The sequence below is a fragment of the Aristolochia californica genome, unplaced genomic scaffold (assembly GCF_029961685.1).
Source record: "Aristolochia californica isolate CCGP_79_NKW_82.1479 unplaced genomic scaffold, dmAriCali1.0.hap1 SCAF_10, whole genome shotgun sequence".
Lineage (NCBI taxonomy): Eukaryota > Viridiplantae > Streptophyta > Magnoliopsida > Piperales > Aristolochiaceae > Aristolochia > Aristolochia californica.
The window spans coordinates 35,660,872-35,688,459 of NW_027181771.1; the positions used below are offsets into that span (position 1 = coordinate 35,660,872).

A 27,588-nucleotide genomic window follows, 5' to 3' on the forward strand; every position below is an offset into this window, starting at 1 on the left:
ACTTTCGGAGTTAAAAGAAGAATTAACCACACAAGAAATTTCACGTAATGTATAGTGGCATAAAAAAGTTTATGGCAAACTTAGTTGGGACGACATAAGACGGACAAGCAATTTAAAAAAAAAAAAAATAAATTACGGAGGACTAATAATATGAGTTCCTCTTGCTATGTTTATCTATAATAATTCTACACGCTCTTCACCGACGAGTTCCAAATGTTTACGAATAGGTCAGAGAACATAACTAAAGGAATTTCAAGGTCTTCACATGAATTTGACAACATTAATGCACCCTCTCAAATGGGAATTTGACAACCCTCCATTTTCTCTCAGGTGCTTGAACGAGCACTTCGCAAACTCAATCACAGATTCATGATTTCGCTGCCGAAGCACGACTTATTTGGAGCAAAAGCTTGGTTCGAGGCGAAACAGATTTTGCCCAGCTCCTCCATCGCCGCACCAACCAATTTTATCGATTTTATATGCACCCCAATTTTAAAAATGAAAATCATAAAAATTCGTTGTTATCAAAGACTATTTTCTCAATTATCAAGAATAAATTTACTGCTGATCTACAATAATTCATACACAACTCCTATTTCCTCTAATCTTCTACTTTTTCTTTCTCTTTCTTCCTCTATAGGAAACAATAATTCCTGACCATATACAACCTCTAGATTGTGTAAACTAGAAAACAAAATACATGAAAACTCTTTTAGTAATGAAATTCGGGAAATAATGCATCCCCAGGGTACAGGCACACTCCTGCACGCCCCCATACTCTGAACAGAAGCTTCCAAATCACGTGCCATGTATTACTATTATCACAAGCTGTAGCACTTTCACGGGATATAGAAGTTCTAGAACTTTGATCAACTCAAGAATGGCTTCTATAGAGACGTGGGATGCAGGAAGGAGGTAAACTTTCTAAGCCAAGGAGGATTATACAACTTCGAAGTGATTTAACTGCTATTGGTACAAAAGATTGTAAGCTGGAAGATCTTGAATCTGATGTATGTCCTCTAAAGATAGCTCTCTTTCCAATTGATTCCTTGTTGCTTGCAAAACCTCCTGAAAAAAATTAACAGAACATGTTAGGTAATCACCTCTAACTAAATATTGTTTCTCTGAGAGCGTTATTCTGACACAAGGATTCAACTAAAGAACACAGATCATGCCTTTCAAGTCTCTTGGAAGCATGTTCTTCACTCAGCTAATGCTTTGGCTAACTCTTTGGTGAGAGGAAACTATTCTTCAACATCTTGTAGTTAATGTAGCCCAAATTGGTTAGTTTTGTATTTTCTTCTTATTATGTTTTTTGGGCTCTTTTTAAAAAAAAAATCATCTTCCAAAAAAGACAAAAAAGTTATGGATTGTATGAATCCCTTGTCATGCCATTTAGTCTTAATAATGCTCCTACAACATTTTATACCTTAATGAACCAACTGTTTCAGCCTTTTCTGGACCATATTGTTGTCATCTATTAGGACTATTGTTGTGTACAAAAGGTCATTGGAAGAACATATATAGTACTTGCAGAAAGTGTTCAAGATACTGAAGAAAAATTCTCTTTGTGAAGAGGGACAAATATTCATCTGTCATGATGATGTCCTTTCACAGACACTAAATCAGTTGGGAGCGAAATTTGGATGGATAGAAAGATAATTGAGGCTATCATGGAGTGGGGTACTCCAATAAAGGTCAATGAGCTGCAAAGTTTTTTAGTCCTCATGAATTACTATGAAGGTTCTGTTATCAAGTTGATTTGTATTTATGTATTTATGAATTATGATAAGGGGAGGGAATTATTGTAATTTCCTGTAGATTATAACTTAAAGGGTTATATATGTGTAACGGGAGAAAATCGGGGATGATCGAAAACAGAAATCGATCTCTTGATTTACCTTCATTTGGAGAAATCGATTGACATGGTATCGGAGCTGCGGGAGATCATCGGCGCCAGAGTAATTCTTCGACGTTTTCGGTACTCTCAGAGGTGAGTTATCTTCCTCCCGATTTCTAGAGTTCGTTGGATCTAGGTTCTCGGTTCTTGATTTGGTTTCGGTGGACTTTCACGGAGTCATTTGCATCGCGAGTTGATTGTCGAGGAGATTTTATTCAATAACAGACTCACTTGGCTGAGCAGATACATATGAAGGATCGCAGAGGTGCCCCCTTTGCTTTCGACGCTTCGCGCGCTTTCGAGAATCTAGAGTCTAGACTCCGAAGGTTTCTGTCCCTTCAGTATTAGACTCACTTGGCTGTGCTGATACATAGGAAGGACCGCGGAGGTGCCCCCTTTGCTTTCGAAGCTTCGCACGCTTTCGAGAATCCAGAGTCCGGACTCCGAAGGTTTCTACCCGTGCAAACCATTAGAGTGGGTTTTCGACGGTGAAAAAGGGGTTCTGCGTGGTGTTTGCGTCGCGAGTGTGTTTGATGGGAACATCCCGTTCCAATCCTGTTTACACCACGAGGGTGTTCGACGGGAACATCCAATTCCAGTCAAAGACCTCCAGATCGTCGGGGAAGTCTAGTCGGGCTTCTAAGAAGGTCTAAGCCATTTTTTGGACTCTGTGTCTATAGATACAGAACACCAGCCAAGTGCGTGTACGTAAAGATGGCAAAGAAAGGAAATACAATTTTATCATGTCATCTGATAGGTTAGACTCGTTCCCTATCCGTTTCATGGGTAAAAATTACACTGCCTGGGAATGTCAATTTTGTTTATTCGTTATGGGAAAAGAGTTATGGGGTCATATAGATGGGAGTGATCCTGCACCTCGAGAGGCCGAGGCTTTGTCCAAGTGGACAGTTAAGGATACTAGGGTCATGACCTGGATCCTTGGCTCCGTTGAGCCTCACATTGTTCTCAATCTGAGGCCTTTTAGAAATGCGGCTGACATGTGGAGTTACCTCACCAAGGTTTACCATCAAGACAACACGGCTTGGCGATTTCAATTGGAGTATGAGATGGCTAATTTCACACAAGGAAGTCTCTCCATTGAGGAATATTTTTCTGGTTTTCAAAACCTTTGGGCTGACTATGCAGACATTGTTTATTCTAATGTTCCCATTGCAGCTCTCTCTGCTATTCAAGCAGTGCATGAAACCAGCAAGAGAGATTAATTCTTGATGAAGCTCCGTTCCGATTTTGAAATTGCACAGTCTAATCTGATGAATCGTCATCATGTACCATCTCTAGATGCTTGTTTCAGTGAACTTCTTCGTGAGGAGTAGCGTATAGTAACTCAGGCTGGCATGGACATCGCGCTAATGTTAGTGCCCCTGTTACTGTGGCTTATATAGCCCAGGGGAGGAATAAGTGAAGAGACATGCGTGTTGTTCAGTGTTTTAGTTGTAAAGCTTTTGGTCAAATTGCTCGGGATTGACTTAAGAAGTTCTGTAACTACTGCAAGAAACAAGGTCATATCATCTCTGCCTGCCCCATTCGACTTGAAAGGAAGCAGTGTACTGCTTATCATGTCTCCGCTGGTGCCTCTAGTTCTACTGCATTGCCTGTTGCCTTGCCGGTTGTTCCTATTCCTATTGCACCTACAACCTCAGCAAACCTGAACATACTCACTCCTGAGATGGTACAACAGATGATCATTTCTGCTTTATATACTTTTGGGCTCTCAGGTAATCATAAAGTGTCTTCTAAGCTATGGTATTTTGACTCTGGAGCTTCTAACCATATGACCAATATTGTTGTTTCTCTTTCCAATGTCAGGAATTATGATGGAAATTAGAAAATTAACACCGCTGATGGCAGTTCTTTGCCTATCAGTGTTGTTGGTGATCTTTCCTCTTGCTTAATTGATGTTTTTGTGTCTCTTGACCTTTCCACAAATCTTATTTTTGTTGGTCAATTGGTCGATAATAATTGTAATATCCATTTCTCTTGATCTGGTTGTGTTGTGCAGGATCAAGTGTCAAGGTCATTGATCGCGAAGGGGCCTAAAGTGGTGTATTGGGACAAAAAGCATGTTCATCTCTTGACCTTTCTTTTGAATGTCCATCATGCAAACTTGGCAAAAGCAAAGTTCTACCTTTTCCTCATTATGCATCTCATGCCTTACAATGTTTCGATATTATTCATACTGATGTTTAGGGGATTACATCTGTTGTTTCTCATGCGCAATACAAATACTTTGTCACCTTTATTGATAACTATAGCCGATGTATTTGGGTTTACTTTCAACGGGCTAAGGCTGAAGTTTTTTTATTAATTAAGCGTTTTATTGAGCTTCTAGAGACTCAATTCTTTGCTGGCATCAAAGTCTTGCGCTCTGATTCTGGCGGCGAATACATATCTAATGAGTTTCAGGACTTTCTTCAAAGCAAAGAGATCGTCTTTCAGCGTTGTTGTCCTTCGACACTGCAACAAAATGGATCACCTTCTTGATGTGGTCATAACCCTTTTACTTGAATCATCTGCTCCTTCTCGTTTTTAGTGTGAAGCACTTTCTACTTCGGTTCATTTGATCAATCGCTTACCTTCTTCTACATTACATCATGCTTCTCCCTTCTTAAGTTGTTTGGCCATTCTCCTTCATATTCTAATCTTCAGACATTTGGTTGTGTTTGTTTTGTGCATCTCTCTACTCATGAACGACATAAAAAGGGTGTATACGTGTTATGATCCACATGCTCGTTGTATACGTGTTATGATCCACATGCTCGTTGTATACGTGTTTCTCGGAATGTGGTCTTCTTTGAAAATCAATATTTCTTTCCATCTCATGTTGAGCTGCCATCTGCATCTTTATCTATTCTGCCTTGCTTTGATGATTCTCCGACAATTGTGGAAAGGTTCTAACCTGGTTTTGTATATGGAAGACGTAGTAGACATGAGTCTGGTTCCACTTCCTCTGTGCCCCGTCCCGATCTTGTCCTGGTGCCTGCTCCTACTCCAGCTTCAGCTTCCACTGCTCTTCGCTGGCTTACTCGCCCTTCTTGCCCTTCTCGGCCTCCTTATTGGTATGGTTTCTCCTCCACTGTCTCTCCTGTGGTTACCTTATCTTCTATTTGCATTCCCACTTGTTACAAACAGGCCATGGAAGATAAGAGTTGGCAGAACGCAATACAAACAAAACTTCGAGCTCTTGAGGAGAATCACACTTGGGATATTGTTCCTTGCCCCCCTACAATTAAGCTTCTTGGGAGTAATGGGTTTTCTCTGTAAAACTTTGCTCTGATGGCTCTTTGGCTCGGTACAAAGCTCGCCTAGTAGCTCTGGGCAACAAACAGGAATATGGGATTGATTATGAAGATACATTTGCTCCTGTTGCCAAAATGACCACAGTTCGAACTATCTTAGCTATTATTGCTTCTTAGTCGTGGCAACTGCATTAGATGGATGTGAACAACGCATTTCTTCACGGTGATTTCATGAAGAGATCTACATGAAGCTTCCCTGTGGTATGACTACTTCTTCTCCTCATGATGTCTGTAAACTAAGGCGTTCTCTATATGGACTCAAGCAAGCTCCCCGGGCTTGGTTTGAGAAGTTTCGCAGTACGCTTCTTACTTTCATGTTTACACAAAGTCAGTATGATTCTTCTCTCTTCTTCCACAAGTTGGCATCAGGTATAGTCCTTCTCTTGGTTTATGTGGATGATAGTATCATTACTAGCACTGATTGTGGTTTGACTATTAAAGTTCAGCAGTTGTTGCAAGCCACTTTCCATATGAAAGATCTTGGCCAGCTCACATACTTCTTAGGACTGGAAGTCCATCATCGGACCAATAGTATTTTCTTAAACCAGCATAAGTATATTCAAGATATTATTACCTGCTTTGGAGGGCACTTTTTCTGTTGATACTCTGATGGTGGTCAATGTCAAATACAGGAAAAATGAAGGGGACCTTCTAGATGACCCTACTCTCTATCGGCGCCTGGTCGGGAGTCTTATCTACTTGACAACTACTCGCCCTGATATCTCCTATGCCGTTCATCAGGTTAGTCAGTTTATGTCCTTTCCTCGTCATCTCCATATTGCTGCAGTTCGACGCATCATCCGCTATCTTTGAGGTTCTCCTACTTGTGGGTTATTCTTTCCTACATGCTCCTCTCTTCAACTTATTGCTTATAGTGATGCTGATTAGGCTGGGTATCCAGATACACGTCGATTTACTACGGGTTGGTGTATGTTTTTAGATGATGCCTTAATTTCTTGGAGATGTAAGAAACAAGATCGTGTTTCTAAATCCTCTATTGAGGCCGAGTATCGTGCCATGTCTACTGCTTGTTCCGAGATTGTATAGCTATGCGGTCTTCTTGAGGAGCTTGAGTTCCCTCAGACTACTTCTACCCCTCTTCATGCTGATAACACTAGTGCTATTCAGATTGCCACCAACCCTGTTTTCTATGAACGCACCAAGCACATTGAGGTTGATTGTCATTATATCCGAGATACCTTGGATAGTCGGGGGATATCTCTTCCTTACATTTCTTCGGATCTCCAAGTGGCCGATGTCTTCACCAAAGCCGTGACTCGACAACGGCATCAATTTTTGGTTGGCAAAAATTGTTGTTGGTTGACTTACCAGCATCAATTTGAGGGGGGATGTTATCAAGTTGATATGTATTTATATATTTATAAATTATGTTAAGGGGAGGGCATTATTGTAATTTCCTGTACATTATAACTTAAAGGGTTATATATGTGTAACAGGAGAAAATCGGGGATGATTGAAAAACAGAAATCGATCTCTTGATTTACCTTTGTTCGGAGAAATCGATTGACAGGTTCATCAAGGATTTCTCTAGTGTGGCACACTTGACAAATCTTCTAAAGAAGCAAAGCCATGTCATTGGTCAGACAAGTGTCAAGAAGCTTTTCAACCACTGAAGAAAGCGGTGGTGCAGGAACCTATTTATAGCTAGCTGATTTTGACAAGACACTCACGGTATCTATTGACCCCTATAATTTTGCAACAGGTGGTGTAATGGAATAGGATCGATGTCCCACTGCGTTTAAGGATAAAAAGCTGCAAAGAGAGAGAGAGAGCAGGCTACACTGTGCAAGAGAAGGAGATGATGAACAAGGTGCATCATCTGTGCACTAGGACCAATTACTTGTTAGGGTCAAAGTTCTTGGTGAAAACAAATAATGAGACATCTAGTTACATCTTCACTCAGAAGTGGCAGGACTTTTTGGCTGAATTCAATATGTTGCTCCAGTACATGCTTGGCAGAAGCAATAATGTAGATGCATTGAGTCGCAAGGGGGGAGCTTGCGGCGCTACATTAGGAGGCAGCAACCTCCCTTAGTCAAGTTGGTAGCATGCTTGCCTGATCTAATCAAGGAGGCACTACGATGGGGTGCTAGGCCTATTGCCTAATGGAGATACAGCACTTGGAGGGACACACAGAGTTTGGTTGATTTCTAGCCTTTAGCGCACCAGAGGCGGAAGGAATTATGTTCCCTCACATGCATGATGGGTTGCGACACAAGTGCCATGATGCAAAATGTGAAGGTCACCCAAGGCAAAAGTGAAGACTTGTATTCTTGATGGCCATCTCTAATTGGCCTGTATTCAACACAATGTATAGGAGTACGTGTACACTTTGATGAAATGTATACAACATTAGTCTTGAAGAAGAAAAGGAGAAGAAAAAGACTAAGAAGATAGAAGATAGAAGATAGGAAAAATAGAAGAAGTAGATAGAAGAAAGAAGATAAGAGAAATAGAAAAAGGAGATAGAAGAAAAAGAAGAGGATAGAAGAAGAACGAAGAAGAGATAAGAAAAATAGACAAAGATAAGAGAAATAGAAAAATAAGACAGAAGAAAAAGAAGAGGATAGAAGAAGAAGCGAAGAAGAGATAAGAAAAATAGACAAGGAGAGAAGAAGAAATGTGCAAGAAACAGCAGCACATTAGGAGACAGAAATTAACTCCTAGCCCTATTTTTATGCTGCTTAAGTAAAAATTACATGCGAGGACCAAATTGCCCCTCTAGAAGTATTTTACATATAAAGCTAACTAAAAACAGCAAATAACTGAAACAAAAGATACCCAATGACATCCTCACTTCACCAAAACTAACCTAGACCACACCTACACATAGAAAGACAATAATGCCCCTAAACTTCAACTTAATATATCAGCAAGACAAATTTGAGAGGCAAAAGCAAGAGGACTCGCTCAAGCCTCTCTCCATACCAGAAAGACCATGGAATCGATTTTCGTGGATTTTATTATGGGGCCGAGGAAAGATGAGGGCAAGGGTCAGTTATGGTGGTGGACCGTTTTTCAAAGTATGCCGCTTCGTAGCTATACCAAGAGATTGCATTGTTGAAGAAGTAGCCATAGCCTTCACGTCTGATGTGGTGAAGCAAGCACTAGAGAGTAGTAATTGGTGTATCAGATTTTTTATACGTACCACAGAACTCAAAAACTGATATGTATCAGGTGTTTTGATTGATACCTTCCCACTGTATCAGCTGATACGGAGTGTATCAAGTAAAGTAAAATTCAATATATATTGGCTAATACATATATACAAGCACCGCTTCAATGGAGTGTCGAGCACCATTAGCAACGATCGCCACCTGATGTTCACATGTAAGTTCTGGGCCAAGCTATTCCAAATTTTAGAGACCGATTTGAACTTTTCATCTAGTTTTCATGCCAAAACCAATGGACACACAGATTGAATTAATCCAATTCTTGAAGAGCACCTATGGCACTTAATGTAAATCAGAAGAACTAGCCGGACCTACTTGATGTCACCCTGTTCTTGTATAATCTTCTTTTGAGTGGGTAAAGTCTTCTATGAGGGTGTGCCTTGGTGAGTGAATTTTCCTTTTACGTTCTCATGTGCAGCTGCTTCAAGCAGGTTAACTAGCTTTGGCCAGACTCTAGAGCACAAAGTTATTTACTACCATTACAGACCACTTTGGCTGCACTCTGGAGATCGACAAGGCTATGCGTGAACACCGTTGGATGGATTTTGGCCAGATTCTAATAGATCCAAGCCCAAACATCAAAGACTTATGGATCAACCTCAAGGTCAATGATGTCTTTGCAATCAGAATTCAGCTTGAAAGCATGAGAGGTCAAACCAAGAAGAGCACGAGAAAGACGAAGCGAGTTCCTACCGAGTACCCCCAACTTGACCCGGAGAATGATCCCTCCTTGGCTCACCTAGCCATGCAGATAGAACTGCACAATCTGATTCCAAATTCTAAATTTGAAACCAGTACAATTATTAACCAGCCTATTCTAACCACGATGGCTGGCAAACCTGTTAGCTATCAGTGTGACATCTCTCACAATGAGCACCTACAATCAACTCTGCCTCTACCACGACAGCCTCGACATCTGTTACTACCACCACGGCCACAAGTATCACTTGACTGAGTGGTGCCATGCCAAATACTAAAGGCGGCAACATCAACATTGGATACTTTCTTCTTTTTTTTGAAGATTTAATTAATTTCCATTTATTATTATTATTATTATTTTTTAACGAGGATGTATAAACTATTAAAAGAGTGGAAAAAAGTACAATACCTAGCTAAAAGGGTCTTCCTCCACAACAAGGTGTTGGAACAAAACACCCAATTTAGCTTGAGTGTCAACTAAATGGTTAACTGACCTAAGAGTGTGCTTCCAATTACAGTTCAAAAGATAAATTAAATTACATATATCAAAAAACTATATCCCAATGCCGCCAGGGGGGAGGGGTTGACTTCACACACCAATTAATGACTACTTTAGAATTGCCTTCAATGCAGAGGGGTCCCACAAGATGGCGATGGAAGATCTACAGTCCATTAAGCAAACCGGAGAGTTCAGCATTAGTAGAATCGGAGATTCCGATTGGCCCAACGAAGGTGAAAAGTAGACTGCCATTACAATCATGGATCACTCCACCAAAACCTGCAGGACCGGAGCAGCCAAAAGCACTGCCATCAAAATTTAATTTGTAGTGGCCCACCGATGGGGGAGACCAAATTTCCGTAGTCAGGGGACGGGAAGGATATGTCATACCAGCTATCAGCTACCAGTTCCCTCTAAGGTTGGAGCTGCTAAGGCTTCGGAATTCCTTACGCATCAATAGCCAGGTTAAAACTTGGCCGACAATATTTTCTATCAGTATATCAATAGGGATAGATTTTAAGTTGAATTTTCAGTTGTTGCCAAAATGATATGACCAACGCAGCATGAAATGAGTAGTTTTCCAAGCTTTGGGAGGTTAGCACTGGTAATAGAAAGAATAGCGGATGTAAGATTTTGAGAGGGGCAGTACTGGAAACCAATTTAATCGAGGAGGCTAGTACAAACAGAATGGGCAATGTGGTAGAGTAAAGGACATGGGTGGCTGTTTCGAGAGCAGTTTGGCAGAAAGGACAGGAGGGATCCTGGACAGGGGTTCCACAATTAAGGAGTCAAACATGAGGATTTTGTTCCTACATGCGCTCCAGTTAAAGAATTTAGCACAAGGAGGGGCAAGTAGGAAGAGAGGGTACCCCATATGATGCAGGCAGTTGGGCTCGTACTGCATCATATTCTGGGCCAAGACCTTCCAAAAATTTTACCACATAGATTTGTCCTTGTTGTTTCCTCAACTCCTTCTCTTAAGTAGTAAATTTGTAAATGCTAATTTCTTGAAGAATGCCTTGTAACTCAATATAATAGTCAAGGATTTTCCATTCACCCCTTTTTAAGCCAAACAACCAAGAATATAACTCATAGATTCTCAAAAGATTGCTTTCTTGTGCATACATTGACTATAGGGACAACCAAATCTCTTTGCCAATCTCTCAGTTCATAACTTGACGTCATAGCTTAACATCCATATTATTTAGTAACCAAGTCATGACTTAGCTATCTTTAGCTTCTCAATCATCATTTAATGGTACTAAAGGATCATCTCTCAAGTACTTGGTCTTTCTCTTGGCCTTTAAATATATCTTTGACTGATTTAGACCAACTGAGATAGTTTGGCCATTCAACCTTTCAATATTAATCACAAAGGTGTCTTTCCCATCTGAATAACTTATCTCCCGTGTAGGTGTAAAAACTTCCCTAGCACCAACATCTTGAATGAACCAAAAAACAATACTAGGTTTTGTGCGCAGGTTATGGGCCCCACACAAACAATAAGGGCAAGAATAATAACAAGGACAGGAATAATAGATCAATTCCTTCTAGGAACAATATCCATATGGTATACCTTGATTATTTCAATCATTATACTTCTACCAAATTAGAGCTAAGTGCACTTTAGAGCTTATGCTGCTCCATTGAGACTCTCCAAGTTGAAGAGGATTCAACAGTCTTTATTAGTAAGTTTTCAGTGACGAACCCATCCCCCTCCACACACATACACACACACAACATAAACAAACAAGGTACAAACCAAATAAAGCACCAACTAGGCACAATAGAACAGACTCCCTCCTCTGATACCATGTAAAAATTAGGTGCAAGTCCATCCTAAAATGATTATCCAAAGGAAGGAAGCTATTTCCCAACGAATAGCCACACAGTATTATTCCTTTCCCAACTAATATCCACAGTATCATTCCTGACTTTAATTCATATGGGATTATTCCCATTAACAAGATTCTGTTTTTCTTTTTCTGGAAAAGATGGTTATCAATGGCTTTTATTGATTGAAAACAAACAAAGCTAGTTTGCACATATTTTAGAACCTTAAATATCACTTGAGTTCATACATTGAGAAGTACAAACTATTTTGCTACTTCCTGAGTGAAGCTTCTTCACCACACCTTGCCATAGAAATTGCTTTACCACTTTATTAGTTTCTCAAATATTAGTTCTATTTCAGTTTTTTACTTGAGCACTGCTAGAATCATTTAGATGTAGTCTTCCCTTCTCCATAATTCTCTTAATGAAATCTTTATCCATTGCTTTCAGAAAACAAAAATATAGACTTTTCAAGCTGATGTAGCGACAAGAATATGCTGTTACTCTTATGATAATCTGGTTATTTGGTTTTTTGGGCTTCATGGCTTCAAGAGAAATGAAATTAGTTGAAGATTATCTATTCAGGAACACAGATGGAGCTTTAGTCATGGTTAAGGCGGGAGAGAGAGAGAGAGAGAGAGAGAGAGAGAGAGAGAGAGAAGAGATAAAAAGTGATATGAAAAGTTCTGCACAACCCCTCTCTCCTCCTTATTTTAAGATAAAAATTACAAGTATTATCCTAATTTAAGCATAAGAAGAGGGGTAAAAATTGAAATAAATCCATAATAAATGTTTTTAAAAGAAGACAGCAATAAATCAAGTTGGACAGTTACATCCTTTTCTCCAAACAAGAAGCATATGGAAAAGTGACAGAGGTAGAAATAAGAATGTTGAGATAGATAGCAAAATTAGGAAAGACAAAACTAGAGAAGAACACCTAAAGACAATAAATAATGAGTCATTTTTTCTCTCTTATAGTCAATAAGTAATAATAAATCATTGAAAACGGTTTCAGAATGTTCACGAATACAGAACAAAGTCAAGCGGAAAGGACTTCTTAAATGTTGGAGGAAAAAGAAAATGAGGGTCCAAAACTTCCATGGATGGTCATTCAGATTTAATGATAATAATATAATATAATAAAACTGATGGATGATCCCATTGCATACAGAACAAATTATCAAGTACAATAGAGGGTGTATACAACGAAAAAATTCATGGATGATCCCATTGCTTACAGAACAAATTATCAAGTACAATAGAGGACTTATACAGCAAATTTGATCGTAGTTCAGACAAGGCTGAACAGATGATGGTAATTGATGCCTTTAGACTACTTCACTCAATTTCATACAAGTCTTAAGTGACCTGAAAACACTATTTTCCAATGGAATGTTCTTCACATTTATGGAGCACTCATTTTGCAACTGCCTCGTGCTACAAATTATAGGCCAAAGACCTAAAAGTTCTAAACAGACCACCCTTTCTTCTCTGTTGATTACAAAAGCACACTACTCCATTATCCCTGATGAGACTTGAACCCAAGAATTCACATAAAACCCACCATGTAGTCATTAAGCAAACAAGCCCAATCAACAATCGAACACATTTTACTCAAACTTTACTTGGTTATCAATTGACCAAAAAAAAAAAAAAAAACACTAATTTGGGATCACCAGACCAACAACATAAAAAACTTATGAAGATAAATTGGAAAATTGGATGTGTTCTTTTTCTTTTGGAAAGAGATGTTTTTCTAAAAGAATTTGGGTATGTTTTAAGAACAGCTCATATGTTTCTTACGGGTTCATTTACTTCATCCAGCTTAACAAATTTTAGAATGTTCCATCTTTCTTTGGTACATCAACATACACTACAAACCAAATTTAACAATGATTGCACAGAAATAAAAAACTGTGTTTTTGTTAGATCTACTTTAACCACCCACAATGAGTGAAATGGTCAAATATTGTTCAAAGATACCGAAAGAGGTACCCCTATTGGGAAATCTGAATTAGAAGATATTTGGCCTTAAAGAAGTAAAACACATGTTTTCCAAAAACAAAGAAGACAAGTACATCTAAATTATGAAGGGAAAAAAGAAGAAGAAAATAATGTCAAATTTCACATATTTCTTTACCAGAAGTGTTCTTCTACATTAGCTGACCACCCTATAAGTATTAGTGCAGGTTAGTTAATGCAGAACTGCATCCATGTAAATCAATATGAGTTTACTCAAGAAAATGTTATAAGAGAAGGAATTGCTGAGAATTTTTCTTTTTTGTTGTTGAATATAAATGGTAGAGAGAGAGAGAGAGAGAGAGAGAGAAATGGACTTACATTAAACTGCATGTAAGATGCACGCATAGCAAGCCACTGAGCATCCATCATTTCAAATGCTATACAATATAATACATCAAATGCAGCTTCATCTTCTGCAAAGGAAAACATAATATGCTCGTTAAGGATGGTGGCATGACACATAAGTTGTACTTATCTTTTCACGATAAAAAAAGTTACAAATCCAGTTGATAGGTAGATTAAGGATGTCACCTGACAAGATCTTTATGAAGTTCTGTCCTGGCAGACATTTGGGTTTTGCTGTTAGATGATAAAACAGGCTTCAGGACAACATAACCAGTTCATTTAAAAATTTATAAAAAATTTAAAGATAAAATTTAGAACCGAAAGAAGAAAATTTAATTAGGGGTCTCTGTAATTTCCACAAGTGAGATGCCACAAAACTTTTACTCCTAGCTGTTGCTTCTGAAACGAATCAAAAAATGAGCATAAAAAACAGTAAGAAAACATTACTCTAGCATGGCTTGTTCAATTATGCAATGTTGTAAAGCCTGAAGCAGCCCTTTTTTTTTTTAAATGGCAAAACAGGACCATTATTAAACCTCTAGTTTGATTAGTTCTGGGTAAACTTAGTTCAACTGGATCCTATACTGGTTGAACCAATGGCTAAATAGTTCACAAGTAACAGTAGCTTTATTTATGTATAAAATTGGTTTCACATACTATCTTGGATGAGAAGTCACCAGTTTGAGCCTTCCAAAGAGCACTATTGATTACAAAATTTCACCTCTTGAGAACGTATGGGTTACTGTTGAAGAGAAGATACGGAAGACTCTTATAGGACATTTCACAGTAAGAAATCTCACAGAGCCAGAATTAATATGGTGGAGTTTTACAGGAGTCTCACAGAAGAGTCTCAGTTTAAAAATGTTTTAGTTATATAAGTCTTCTCGTTATGTTGAGTTATTTAATTATGCTTGGACTCTACTACTTTTCTCTATTATAAATAGAGGTTCATGTACTCAGATTAAATCAAGCCAATGAAGTTTTTCTTTTTTCCATAAACTCAACATGGTATCAGAGCAGGTTCTATGAGTTGACTCGGTCAACCCATCGAGATAATGTGATACTTTTCTGATCTATTATCTTTGGCAGCTTAGGTTCGTATTTATCTTTTTTTCTCTTTTTAGTCCCTATACGCGATGTTTGTTTTGCGTTTTCACCTCTACATTGAGCTTTTCATATTACATATTATATATTGACAGAAAGATATTTGAGTTTACTTTCCAACGAAAAAACTTTCTACAAAGAGAAATTGATATTTGAAGCAGCAAAGATCAGATTGCAAGAGAGGTTCGAGCAGCAACAAAAAGCTTCAACTTTAGAACCGCATTATGCCATCAAGAACAAGACTTTATAGGAAGAATTATATATTCAAAGAAAGATGTGTACGTCTTTTTTCTTACTTATTCAACCAATTCTCAATCTGAGTTTTCTAGATGGAGATATCGATCTTGGAAGAGTCAATGGTCGCTGACCAAAGAAGAAAGAGTATAGTTCGGCCAGATTATAGATTCCAAAATCTGTCAAATTCTTTTTCTCAAAAGAAGTAAACTTTATGAACAGAAATTATACCTAGATGAAAGGTATTGAAGTTTAGTTTCAGAAGGAGAAAATTTCATGTCAATTTGATCTATATTTAAGGAGATATTCGTAGTGGAGTCAGCAAGGGTCTTGTCAGAATAAAGAGAATCAAGAGATCATAAAAGATACAAGAACGAATATTTTTATGTTTAATTTGATATCAAATTAAAGATATTTGAGTCTAGTTTCTTGATTAACAAACCATTTGTGATTCTGAGCTATATTTTTGGAGATATTGATATCTCCAAAATATGTAAAGTGGTGTGCTTCCCTTGCTGAATCCTACAACCTTGGTATCCCATGGATCATGTGTCAGCAGGACAATGCTCCAGCTCCACTTATCAATACATGCAATGGCTACTACTATGATAACTGGAATCCAAAGACTCCCAACATTGCAATGATGTGGACTGAGAACTGGAGTGGCTGGTACAAGAATTGGGGAGCAAGTGACCCACATAGGCCTGCAGAAGATGTGGCTTATGTTGTTGCCCGGTTTTTCCAGAGGAGTGGAACTTTCACTAACTATTACATGTACCATTAGCAATGTGAACATGACCGATGCCACAGTCTATTTTGAAGGAAATGAGTATCATCTTCCTGGCTGGTCTGTTAGTGTTCTTCCTGACTATAAGCAAGTTGTCCACAACACTGCAAAGATTACAACTCAATCATCCATGATGGTGAAGAAAGCCAATAAGGCCGAAAATCAACCTGAAGCTATCAAATGGGTATGGAAAGCTGAACAGTTCAAGGATGTGGCCACTGGAAAGAAGGTTGATTTTACTACAAATAAACTCCTTAGAGCAAGTTTCAACTACTATGGATGCTAGTGATTATTTGTGGTACACCACAAGTGTCGACATAGCAGAAGGTAGCCCACTACTCAGTCAGGATACCAAGGTTCATGTAAACACTACAGGACATGGTCTACATGCCTTTGTCAATGGAAGATTTGTAGGCACCCAGTATCGTCTCCATGATTCCTTCGAATTTGTATTTGAAGCACCAGTTCAGCACCATTTGAAGAAAGGAAAGAATTATATTTCAATATTGAGTGCAACAGTTGGCTTACCGAACTATGGTCCGAGGTTCGAAAAAGTTGTTGCTGGTATTGTTGGTGGCCAAGTTATGTTGATCAATGGGAACAACACCATAGACTTTTCATCAAACAAATGGTCTTACAAGATTGGTCTGGATGGTGAAGACAAGGAACTCTACTCAGACACTGCTCCCATTGATAAATCATGGCACTCAGAGGATCTTCCCACAAATAGGTTTCCTAAGTGTTTAGGAATAGTCCCACATAGATTAGTGAGTACAAAGATCTTGAGTTTATTAGTTGGTAAAGAGGTTTCCTAAGTTGGCTAGTCATTTTGGGATGGGCCTTGGACCCAACTTAACATGGTATCAGAGTGGGTATCCATATGTGGGCCTGCACCTAAACTATCTACTTGTAGAGCCACAAAAGAGGGTCTACACCTAAACTATCCACTTGTAGAGCTACAAAAGAGGTCCTACACCTAAACTGTCTACTCCTAAATTATCCACTTGTAGAGTCACAAAAGAGGGTCTACACGTGAGGGGGAGTGGTAAGGAATAGTCCCACATAGATTAGTGAGTACAAAGATCTTGATTTTATTAGTTGGTAAAGAGGTTTTCTAAGTTGACTAGTTATTTTGGGATAGGGCCTTGGACCCAATTTAACAAGAAGTATTAAAGTTTCCTTATTCAGGGATGGACTTGCGGCAAATTATTTCATGTGTCCTTATTAAGGACTTTCATTATTTGGTACATGTTATTTGGACAAAAGCCCATATCCGCTGTTGCTATTGTGTCTCTTTGACTGAGACATTATTATAGAAGGACTCATCAGTTGCTGACTATTGTCAACATTGGTTATTCTGATGAAGATTGAATAAAGAACATTGTGGCCCCATCATCTATCTTCCTTTGATTCCCATTATCATATTATTGTTATTTGGCAAACTTACACCTACTATCCTTTATTTGACTCTCAATTACCCCTTTGGCCAAACCTTTTTCAAGCATTGCTTTGGTTGGTTACTTTTATTTATATGGGTGTTTAAGTCCATTGAGACTTTTTATTGGTACCTGTGGGTCTTTTATCGTCGTCTTGTGAATGACAAACATTACCCACTTTAGTCATTATTATCACTATATTTGTTTGAAATCCTTTGAGTTTGGTTTTGACTTATGTTTTATCACCCATTTCTACCTTGAGAGTTGGTGTCGGGTGTTGGGACACCGTGATGGAGAAGCTTATTACTACATCTATGTTATTTGGTTCAAGCTGATATCACTGCCATTACCTTCCAGCTTGAGGAGTGTTGAAGAGAAGATATGGAAGGGTCTTACAGAACTCTCACAGTAAGAAGTGTCACAAAGCCAGAATTAATATGATGGAGTTTTACAAGAGTCTCAATTTAAAGGTGTTTTAGTTATGTTAGTCTTCTAATTATGTTGAGTTATTTAATTATGCTAAGACTTATCTTTAAGTGCTAGAGTTTGGGTGTAATTGGGACAAGGGTAGTTTAATTGTAATTGGACTATACCACTTTCCTCTATTATAAATAGGGGTTCATGTACTCAGATTAAATCAAGTCAATGAAGTTTTACTCTTTTCCATAAATTCAACAGTTACCTCACCTAGTGTGGTCAAACCTGACCCTTTTATTGGTCAAAGCAGCTCACTAGAGCAAGTTAGCTGCTTTCTTGGAAACATGAGTTTAAGACTGTTAGAACCAGGGAGTGCCTTGTTTCCAATTTTTCCAGGTCGAAACAGTTGATTCAGTCTGGTTCATCGGTTCCTTTTATTTTTTTGAGAAAGGAGAAATTCTCTTTAAAATCCCAAGGCAATTACAACAAAGGAGGGGGCTCCTAACAAAGAGAGATTGAAGGAAAACCCCCTCTCTAGCAAGAGTCTCAGCTAAACCATTAGCCACTCTACGAACATGACTCCAAGTACATCCCACAAATCTGGCAAGATCCTGAATTTCTAAAAAACAATCCCATTGACACGTGGCTCTTTCAAACCAGCACTCCAGTTGATAACACAGCTCGAGTCACCTTCAACATGGATGGGACAACCACAGAATTTATTTTTTAAGACCAAGAGACCATAGTGGAGAGCTTGAAACTCCATTGTGATGGAGACGGAGACACCAAGAGGACCAGCATAAGAAGCCAAAGTAGAGCTGAGAGCGTCTTTGAAAATGCTACTAAAACTAGAGGGGCCTGGTTTGCCAATAAAGGACCAATCAAAGTTGAGTTTAATGCTGCCAAAAATGGGAGGTTTACAGAAAACGATCTTGGCAGGTCTTGGGTGGGAGAGGCGAGAACCTTAAAGCCAGTCACGTCGGATAGCAGCTGATCTAACCTCCTCAAAGGCTTCAAGGGATCGAAGCCAAGAAACAAGTTGAGAGAGCAATTTTTCCGTGACCATAAGTCAGGAGGATGAGGAGTTTCGAAAGATTCTCAAGTTCCGCTCAAACCAGATGTTCCAGGGAATAAAGATAAGACATGCCTAGAATATGATGTGGCGGAACCGAGGGAGTATGAGGCCAGCGCTGAGAAGGGTGAGCGAGTGGAGACAATCTGGAATACATCCAGAAATCTTGAACTTGTTGAAAAAGAAGCTCCATACATAGCAAGAGAATCAACAATGAAGGATAAGATGATCAATGTCCTCGTCAGCTTGCTAGCAAAGGGGACAAGAACGGCTAGGAAATTTGTGAACCCCGGTGAATAAGGTTGTCTCTGGTGAGGATTTTCCAGTAACGAGCACTCCATAAGAAAATTTTAACCTTAGGCAGCCCAGCATGCTAAGGGGGCAGGGCTAGATGCCCTTTAGCAGCAGAGCATAGCAAGAAATGACAAAGAAGTTCCCATTTGCAGTGTGGCACCAGACAAAGTTTATCAGGGTGGTTTTGGTGGATGAAAACCTTGCTAAGCTGATCCAGAATGTTGCTGACCTCGATACCTTCCTCATCATAAAAATTCTGGTGAAAAAGAAGACTCCCATTGATGTCATGAAACGCGTCATCGACGAGAATGTTGAAAGAGAGGCATTTGGGTGTCTAACAAGCAAGAAAAGTGTAGGGAATTGCTTGCTCTTTGAGGGGAGTACATCAAATATGCTGCCAGAACAAAGTTCTGTCATTGGCGCCAGGGAAGAATCTGATATTCCGGGTGAAGAGGGTGAAACCCGTAAGGATGTACTCCAAAGGGGAGAAAGGCTGTTGGGGCAGCCATTACGGAGATGCCATGGCTCATTAACTTTCCCAAGTTTGTGCATAATAAAAGGGATCCAGGGAAGATTACTGCACCAGCTGATTCTCCAGCACCATTTGGTTAAGAAAGCCTTATTTCACTCCAAAATCCTCCTGGTACCCAGCACACCATCCCACTTCTCTTCACAGACATCAGATCACTTTACTAAGTGATGCTTAAAACCAACTGCAAAGCCTTTTCAAATAAGATTTTTCATAATTTTCTCAATTTCTTTGGTGACCTTTACTGGGCAGTGGAGAAAAGAAAGGTAATAGGCAGGAATGCCTGCAATACAAGCATTGATCAATGTGAGTCTTCCAGCCTTGAAGATTAACTTCCCTTTCCAGGTTGAAAAGTGGGTCTGCTGGCTTTCGATGACAGGGTTTCAAAGATGCATATCAACTCAGCTGTTGAAAAGAGGGAGGCCAAGATATGTAGGTTCATCAATTCCTGAAAAATTGTTATGATTATTTCCTCTAAATTTCTGTCAAGGGTCTTGTTAATATTTATCTACTGCAATCCAAGAATGAGTAAAGTCTTGAATAGTTACACTTGTTATAAATCTAAAGAGAAAGCAAAAAAAAAAAGGAAGAAAATGCTTGGCATCACATTTTTCTTGAAAATGAAGAGTAAACAAAAGTTGACAATATTTTAGGTTAATAAATTGAAAACATGCAAGAAGACTGGCTATTCCATACAAACTAAAAACGAAAAAGTGTTCAGTGATTCAGAAGGCAATTGAAAAGCCCTCAAACAATTCAAAATGACTAAATATAGGGGTGACAATGAGTAGGTCAAATACTGATCCTAACCTTTTCGTAAGCTTGGGAGAATCAAACCACAAGTAAAACTTGAAACATGCAGATGTTGCTTTGCTGTCTATTCCAATTCCCTAATACCTACTTCTTGATGTGTTCCATTTGGCATGAGGGTGTTGTTATCGTATATTTGTATTTATGAACTATACGGGCATTATTGTAATTTTCGGTAACATATAACTTAAGCGTTTATATATGTGCATCGGGAAGAAATGAGGGGATAAAAAAAAAAAAAAAAGCAATCTCTGTTTATTACCTTCGTCTTGGAGAAATTAATTGGCATGGTATCAGAGCTTTGTTTGGAGATAATCGGCGCCATCTGAGTAATCCTTCGACACTTTTGGTGCTCTCAAAGGTGAGTTATCTTCCCCCTCTTTCTCAGTTCGTCGTATCTCGGATCTAGGTTCTCGGTTATCAGTTTGTAGTGGATTTCAAAGGGACTTGCACCGTCATCTAGGTCTTGCAATGGATTTCGGAGGTACCTCTATGAGTTAGGTTCTCGGTTTACACTTGGATTTCGGAGGGTCTTGCAGCGTCATCTGCGTTTTGCAGTGGATTTCGGAGGCTCGGGTTTTTTGGTTGTTGTTGAGGTTCTCATTTCAAAGGCTCGTTTTGATGTGGATCTCGGAGGCGCTCTTGATAGTTTGTAGGGAGATATAAGGCGATGCGAGGGACAAGAGAGAGTGACAGAAATGGAGGCTGCTATGGTCGCCGCCTAGGACCTGAGGAGAGTGGAGACAGGCCAGAGCGCGTGAGCGAACCTCGATTTTTTTGTTTAGAGTTTAGGGTTTACACTGCAGGAAAAAAAAAAACTCCAGACTGTGGAATATAGCTACAATTTGTTGGCCTTGTGCTCCCCTCTGTTTTCAAGTCCTATTTGCCCATAGCTGCTGGTTAGCTATTGCAGCTGTTGGTCTTTTAATTGTTGGATTGAATTTTGGACTCTTGTTCGCTATACAGCATGTTGGTACCAATACAATTGGCTACTCTTTCACTACAGTTCCCTCAAGAATTTCTTATCATGTCATCTAATAGGTTAGACTCATTCTCTATTCGTTTCACGGGTAAAAATTAAACTTCCTGGGAATTTCAATTTCGTTTATTTGTTATGGGAAAAGAGTGATGGGGGGTCATATAGATGGGTGTAATCCCGTACCTCGAGAGGTCGAGGTTTTGTCCAAGTGGAAAGTCAAGGATGCTAGAGTCATGACCTGGATCCTTGGCTCCGTTGAACCTCACTTTGTTCTCAATCTGAGGCCTTATAAAAATGCGGCTGACATGTGGAATTACCTCAACAAGGTTTACCATCAAGACAACACGGCTTAGCGTTTTCAATTGGAGTATGAGATGGCTAATTTCACACAAGGAAGTCTCTCCATTGAGGAATAAGGGAAGAGATATGCGTGTTGTTCAATGCTTTAGTTGTAAAGGTTTTGGCCATATTCCTCGGGATTGCCCTAAGAAGTTCTATAACTACTACAAGAAACAGGGTCATATCATCTCTGCCTACCCCATTCGACCTGAAAGGAAGCAGGGTATTGCTTATCATGCCTCCGCTGGTGCCTCTAGTTCTACTGCATTGCTTGCTGCCTCGCCGGTTGTTCCTATCCATGCCCCTACAACCTCAGCAAACCCGAACATACTCACTCCTGAGATGGTACAACAGATGATCATTTTTGCATTCTCTACTTTTGGGCTCTCAGGTAATCATAAAGTTTCTTCTAACCCGTGGTATTTTGACTCTGGAGCTTCTAACCATATGACCAATACTGTTGTTTCTCTTTCCAATGTCAAAAATTATGATGGAAATCTAAAAATTAACACTACTGATGGCAGTTCTCTAACTATCAATGCTGTTGGTGATCTGTACTCTTCCTTAACTGATGTTTTTATGTCTTCTGACCTCTCTACAAAACTTATTTTTGTTGGTCAATTGGTTGATAATAATTGTAATGGCCATTTCTCTCAATCTGGTTGTGTTGTGCAGGATCAAGTGTCAGGGATGATGATCGCGAAGGGGCCTAAAGTGGGACGACACTTTCCTCTTTATGTTTTTCCTTCTATCATTAGTCTTAGTTTTTCTTTCCTTTCCTTTGCATGTAATGTTGCTGGTTCTGGACCTAAGATGTGGCATAGACGTCTAGGCAACCAAACTCCGATGTACTTCGTAAGTTATTTAATTCTGGTTTATTGGGACATAAAGCATGTTCTTCTCTTGATCTTTCTTTTGAATGTCCATCATGCAAACTTGGCAAAAGTAAAGTTCTAGCTTTTCCTCATCATGCATCTCATGCCTTACAATGTTTCGATATTATTCATACTAATGTTTGGGGGATTACACTTGTTGTTTCTCATGCGCATTACAAGTACTTTGTTACTTTTATTAATGATTGTAGTCGTTTTATTTGGGTTTACTTCCTACGGGCTAAGGCCGAAGTTTTTCTAGTATTTAAGTGTTTTCTTGCGCTTCTTGAGACTCAATTCTCTGCCAGCATCAAGGTCTTGCGCTCTGATTCTGGCGACGAATACATGTCTAATGAGTTACAGGACTTTCTTCAAAGTAAAAGGATCGTCTCTCAGCGCTCTTGTCCTTCGACACTGCAACAAAATGGTGTTGCTAAGCGAAAAAATCGTCACCTTCTTAATGTGGTAAGAACCCTTTTACTTCAATCATTTGTTCCTTCTCATTCGTGGTGTGAAGCGCTTTCTACTTCAGTTCATTTGATCAATCGCTTACCTTCTCCTACATTACATCATGTTTCTCCCTTCTTTAAGTTATTTGGCCATTCTCCTTCATATTTTGATCTTCTAACATTTGGTTATGTTTGTTTTGTGCATCTCCCTGCTCATGAACGACATAAACTTTCCAGCTCAATCTGTTAAGTGTGTTTTTCTTGGTTATGCAATACCTCAAAAGGGTTATGTTAGTTATGATCCACATGCTCGTCGTATACGTGTTTCTAGGAATGTGGTTTTCTTTTAAAATCAATATTTCTTTCCATCTCATGTTGAGTTGCCATCTGCATCTTTATCTCTTCTACCTAGCTTTTATGATTCTCCGACAATTGTGGAAAGGTTCAAACCTGGTTTTGTGTATGGAAGACGTAGTAGACATGAGTCTGGTTCCACTTCCTCTGTGCCTCTTCACGATCCTGGCACCTGTTCCTACTCCTGCTCCAGCTTCCACCACTCTTCGCCGGTCTACTCGCTCTTCTCGGCCCCCTAATTGGTATGGTTTCTCCTCCATTGTCTCTCATGTGGCTACTTTATCCTCTATTTCCATTCCCACTTGTTACAAACAGGCCATGGAACATGTGAGTTGGCAGAATGCAATACAAATAGAACTCTGAACACTTGAGGAGAATCACACTTGGGATATTGTTCCTTGACCCCCTACATTTAAGCCTCTTGGGAGTAAATGGGTTTTCTCTGTAAAACTTCGCTCTGATGTCTCTTTGGATCGGTACAAAGCTCGCCTAATAGCTCTGGGCAACAGGAATATGGGATTGATTATGAGGATACATTTGCCCCTGTTGCCAAAATGACCACAGTTTGTACTATCTTAGTTATTATTGCTGCCCAGTCGTGGCAACTGCATCAGATGAATGTGAAGAACGCCTTTCTTCACGGTGATCTTCAAGAAGAAATCTACATGAAGCTTCCCTGTGGTATGACTACTTCTCCTCCTCATGACGTTCTCTATATGGATTCAAGCAAGCTCCCCGGGCTTGGTTTGAGAAGTTTCGCAATATGCTTCTTACCTTTAGGTTTACACAAAGTCAGTATGATTCGTCTCTCTTCTTCTACAAGTCGGCATCGGGTATACTCCTTATCTTGGTTTATGTTGGTGATATTATCATTACTGGCACTGACTGTGGTTTGATTACTAAGGTTCAACAGTTGTTGCATGCCACTTTCCATATGAAAGATCTTGGCCAGCTCACATACTTCTTAAGACTGGAAGTCCATCATCGGGCCAATGGTATTTTCTTAAACCAGCATAAGTATATTCAAGATATTATTACCTTGGTTGGTTTGGAGGACACTTCTTTTGTTGATACTCCTATGGAGGTAAATGTCAAATACAAGAAAGATGGAAGGGGACCTGGTTGGGAATCTCATCTACTTGACCACTACTCGCCCTGATATCTCCTATGTCGTTTATCAGGCCAGTCAACTTATGTCCTCTCCTCGTCATCTCCATATTGCTCCTCGTCATCTCCATATTGCTGCAGTTCGACGCATCATCAGCTATTTTCGAAGTTCTCCTACTCGTGGGTTATTCTTTCCTACAGGCTCCTCTCTTCAACTTATTGCTTATAGTGATGCTGATTGGGTTGGGTCTTCGGATACACGTCGATCTACTACGGGTTGGTGTATGTTTTTAGGTGATGCCTTAATTTCTTGGAGATATAAGAAACAAGATCGTGTTTCTAAATCCTCTACTGAGGCCGAGTATCGTACCATGTCTACTGCTTGTTCTGAGATTGTATGGTTACGCGGTCTTCTTGAGGAGCTTGAGTTCCCTTAGACTACTTCTACCCCTCTTCATGCTAATAACACTAGTGCTATTCAGATTGCCAACCCTGTTTTCCATAAACGCACCAAACACATTGAGGTTGATTGTCATTCTATCCAAGATACCTTGGATAGTCAGGTGATATCTCTTCCTTACATTTCTTCGGATCTTCAAGTGGTCGATGTCTTCACCAAAGCAATGACTCGGCAGCGGCATCAATTTTTGGTTGGCAACTTGTTGTTGGTTAACTTACCAACATCAATTTGAGGGGGGATGTTATCGTATATTTGTATTTATGAACTATAAGGGTATTATTGTAATTTTCTATAACATATAACTTAACCATTTATATATGTGCATCGGGAAGAAATGAGGGGATCAAAAAATGAAAATCGATCTCTGATTATTACCTTCGTCTTGGAGAAATTAATTGACAGGTGTTTCATTACATTTTGTTTTTTGTTTTACCCGATTACATGAGTGCAAAAAGACAAAAGCGTAAATTAATATTTTGAAAATATTAAATAACATAATATAAATATATAAATATTACATAACTTTTTTATAAGTATTACATTATAAAAAATGAAATCTTTGAGATTTTAAAAAATGTCGATCAAACATATAGCTATTTTTACTATGTTAAATCATCTACTACGTAAAGAGATTACTTTTTGCCCTTACCAAAAAAGGTAAAAATTAGAAAACTACCCTTCTCTATACTCAGGAAAACAGGTCATCAAGTATACACGATCTTTACTCATACTCAATCCATTATGCAAGTAAAAGGGTAATGGTACACAACCTAACATGATTAAGGATATTATTTCATATCCCCACGTTACAAATGGGTAAAATGGTAGAATAGCTAATTGGGTAAAATTGCCACATCTAGTTGGAAGACTTAAGGCAATGACTCCATGTTGCATATAAAATCAAAAGAACCTAGAACTTTTTCTAATAGGTGCACACAACCTTTTTTTTTAGAAAGGTTGCGTTCCTTTAAAAAAAGCCCCAAAGGCTTAAAATACATCAAATAAGGCCCTTACAGTGAGTGATTGGAGGGTAACCCTTCTCTAGCAAGAGAATCAGCAGCACTATTTGCTGATCTAGGAATATAGGCCAAATGGATACAATATCCTTAAAAAGATCTTGAATTTCATGAAAACAGTCCCAAGATGCCAAGGTTGTCGGTTGTTGCCTAAGCACAAGTTGATGACATTTTTGGGGTCACCTTCAACGTGAAATCTTCCAATGAAATGGTCTCTGAATGTTTTAATCCATGTCTTAAGGCTTGGAGCTCTGCCATTGTTGAATTGGTGATGCCTAAAGGTCCAACAAAAGAGGCTAGCACAACATTGTTAGAGTTTCGGAATATCCCACCAAAACCAAAAGGTCTCGGGTTGCCTATAGAAGATCCACCAAAATTAAGTTTGATAAGCTCATGATTAAGTGGTTCCTCTCTCAATTTGGTACTGCCTTTTAGAATGAGAAAGGCTAGCAACCTGAAACCAATTGCTCCTAATTACTTCACTAATTTCCTCAAACAAATCAAGGGTAGCAAAGCCAATTAGTCACATGGGATAGAGCCTTCTCAGCAACAACTTTCCAAGGCGAGAAACATTGTTTGAACCATCTCTGTTGTCTCCCTCCCCATATCTCCGATGGCACAAAAACAGCGTATGCCTTGAGTTAACAGATGTGGAGCCTAATTAATGCCTTACGCTGAGTTGGTACGCGATTTCTCTTGTAAACTACTTCATCATCATAGTGAATTATTGCAGCGGAGGAAGCAGGACATAGTCTCACCTTGAGGCAAACCTGTATAAATCTTGTGTTTTTCCGTGCTTGATCATTTCTTCTTCTGCGATTATTATTGCTCTCATTAGTATTGAATTAGGGCGTCTGATTCCTAACAATGAGCATGATAGAACCCAGCAATGGAAATGGACTCTTGGAGCACATATTGACGAAGCAATAGTAAGTGTGAGGCTTCCAAAGTGATAATCTGAATAGATCAATGAAGAAGCTCCAAATTTTCCAAGAAAACATGAAGTGTAGCAGTATGTGGTCAATATTTCTACAATTTGTTCAGGCTGTCCTAGTGAGAATTTTCCACGAAGGGCACTCCGGATGGAGAACTGAATTTTTGGCACACTGGAGAAGGACCATGCAGCAGTGGCAAGGTAGTTATTAGGGAATTGCAAGGTTAATTTTTCATAGCGGGATGCAACCAAGAATTTTCCATCAGCAGAGAGGCTCCAGATCAGTATGCCTCTTGGTTACTTTTGAAATAGACTTCTTCCAAAGCCTTCATTAGACCACATATGTCAATGGCATCAGTGTCACTGCATTAGAATACGACATGCTGGAGAATTTGCAAAAACCATAATGACACCACCACTCTCACATACTCGACTCCCCTAGCTAAAACAAACTTAACACAGAAGAATACAAGTTCTCCTTCAAGGCTTAACAGTTCTAAAGGCGATTCTTTGCCCCTTGAAGTAGCACACAACTCTATAGTAGTCAAAACTCAAGAGATGGTGCAAGAACTCCATAGATCTTGGC

At 39.2% G+C, this 27,588-nt stretch overlaps 1 protein-coding gene across 4 annotated transcripts in view; it reads right to left on the minus strand.

Annotated features, from left to right (window-relative positions):
• Window positions 1–557: 557 nt before the first annotated feature.
• The window catches only part of LOC137942648 (uncharacterized), a 39,799-nt gene continuing 12,768 nt past the window's right edge, over window positions 558–27,588 (minus strand). For all 4 annotated transcript variants that reach the window (XM_068788374.1, XM_068788375.1, XM_068788372.1 and 1 more), the window contains exons 8-10: window positions 13,996–14,043; window positions 13,783–13,877; window positions 558–1,068 (exon numbers count right to left, since the gene is read on the minus strand). In XM_068788374.1, coding sequence (XP_068644475.1) covers window positions 967–1,068; window positions 13,783–13,877; window positions 13,996–14,043 — 245 coding nt within the window. In that variant the 3' untranslated portion in view covers window positions 558–966. The remainder of the gene's footprint in view (window positions 1,069–13,782; window positions 13,878–13,995; window positions 14,044–27,588) is intronic.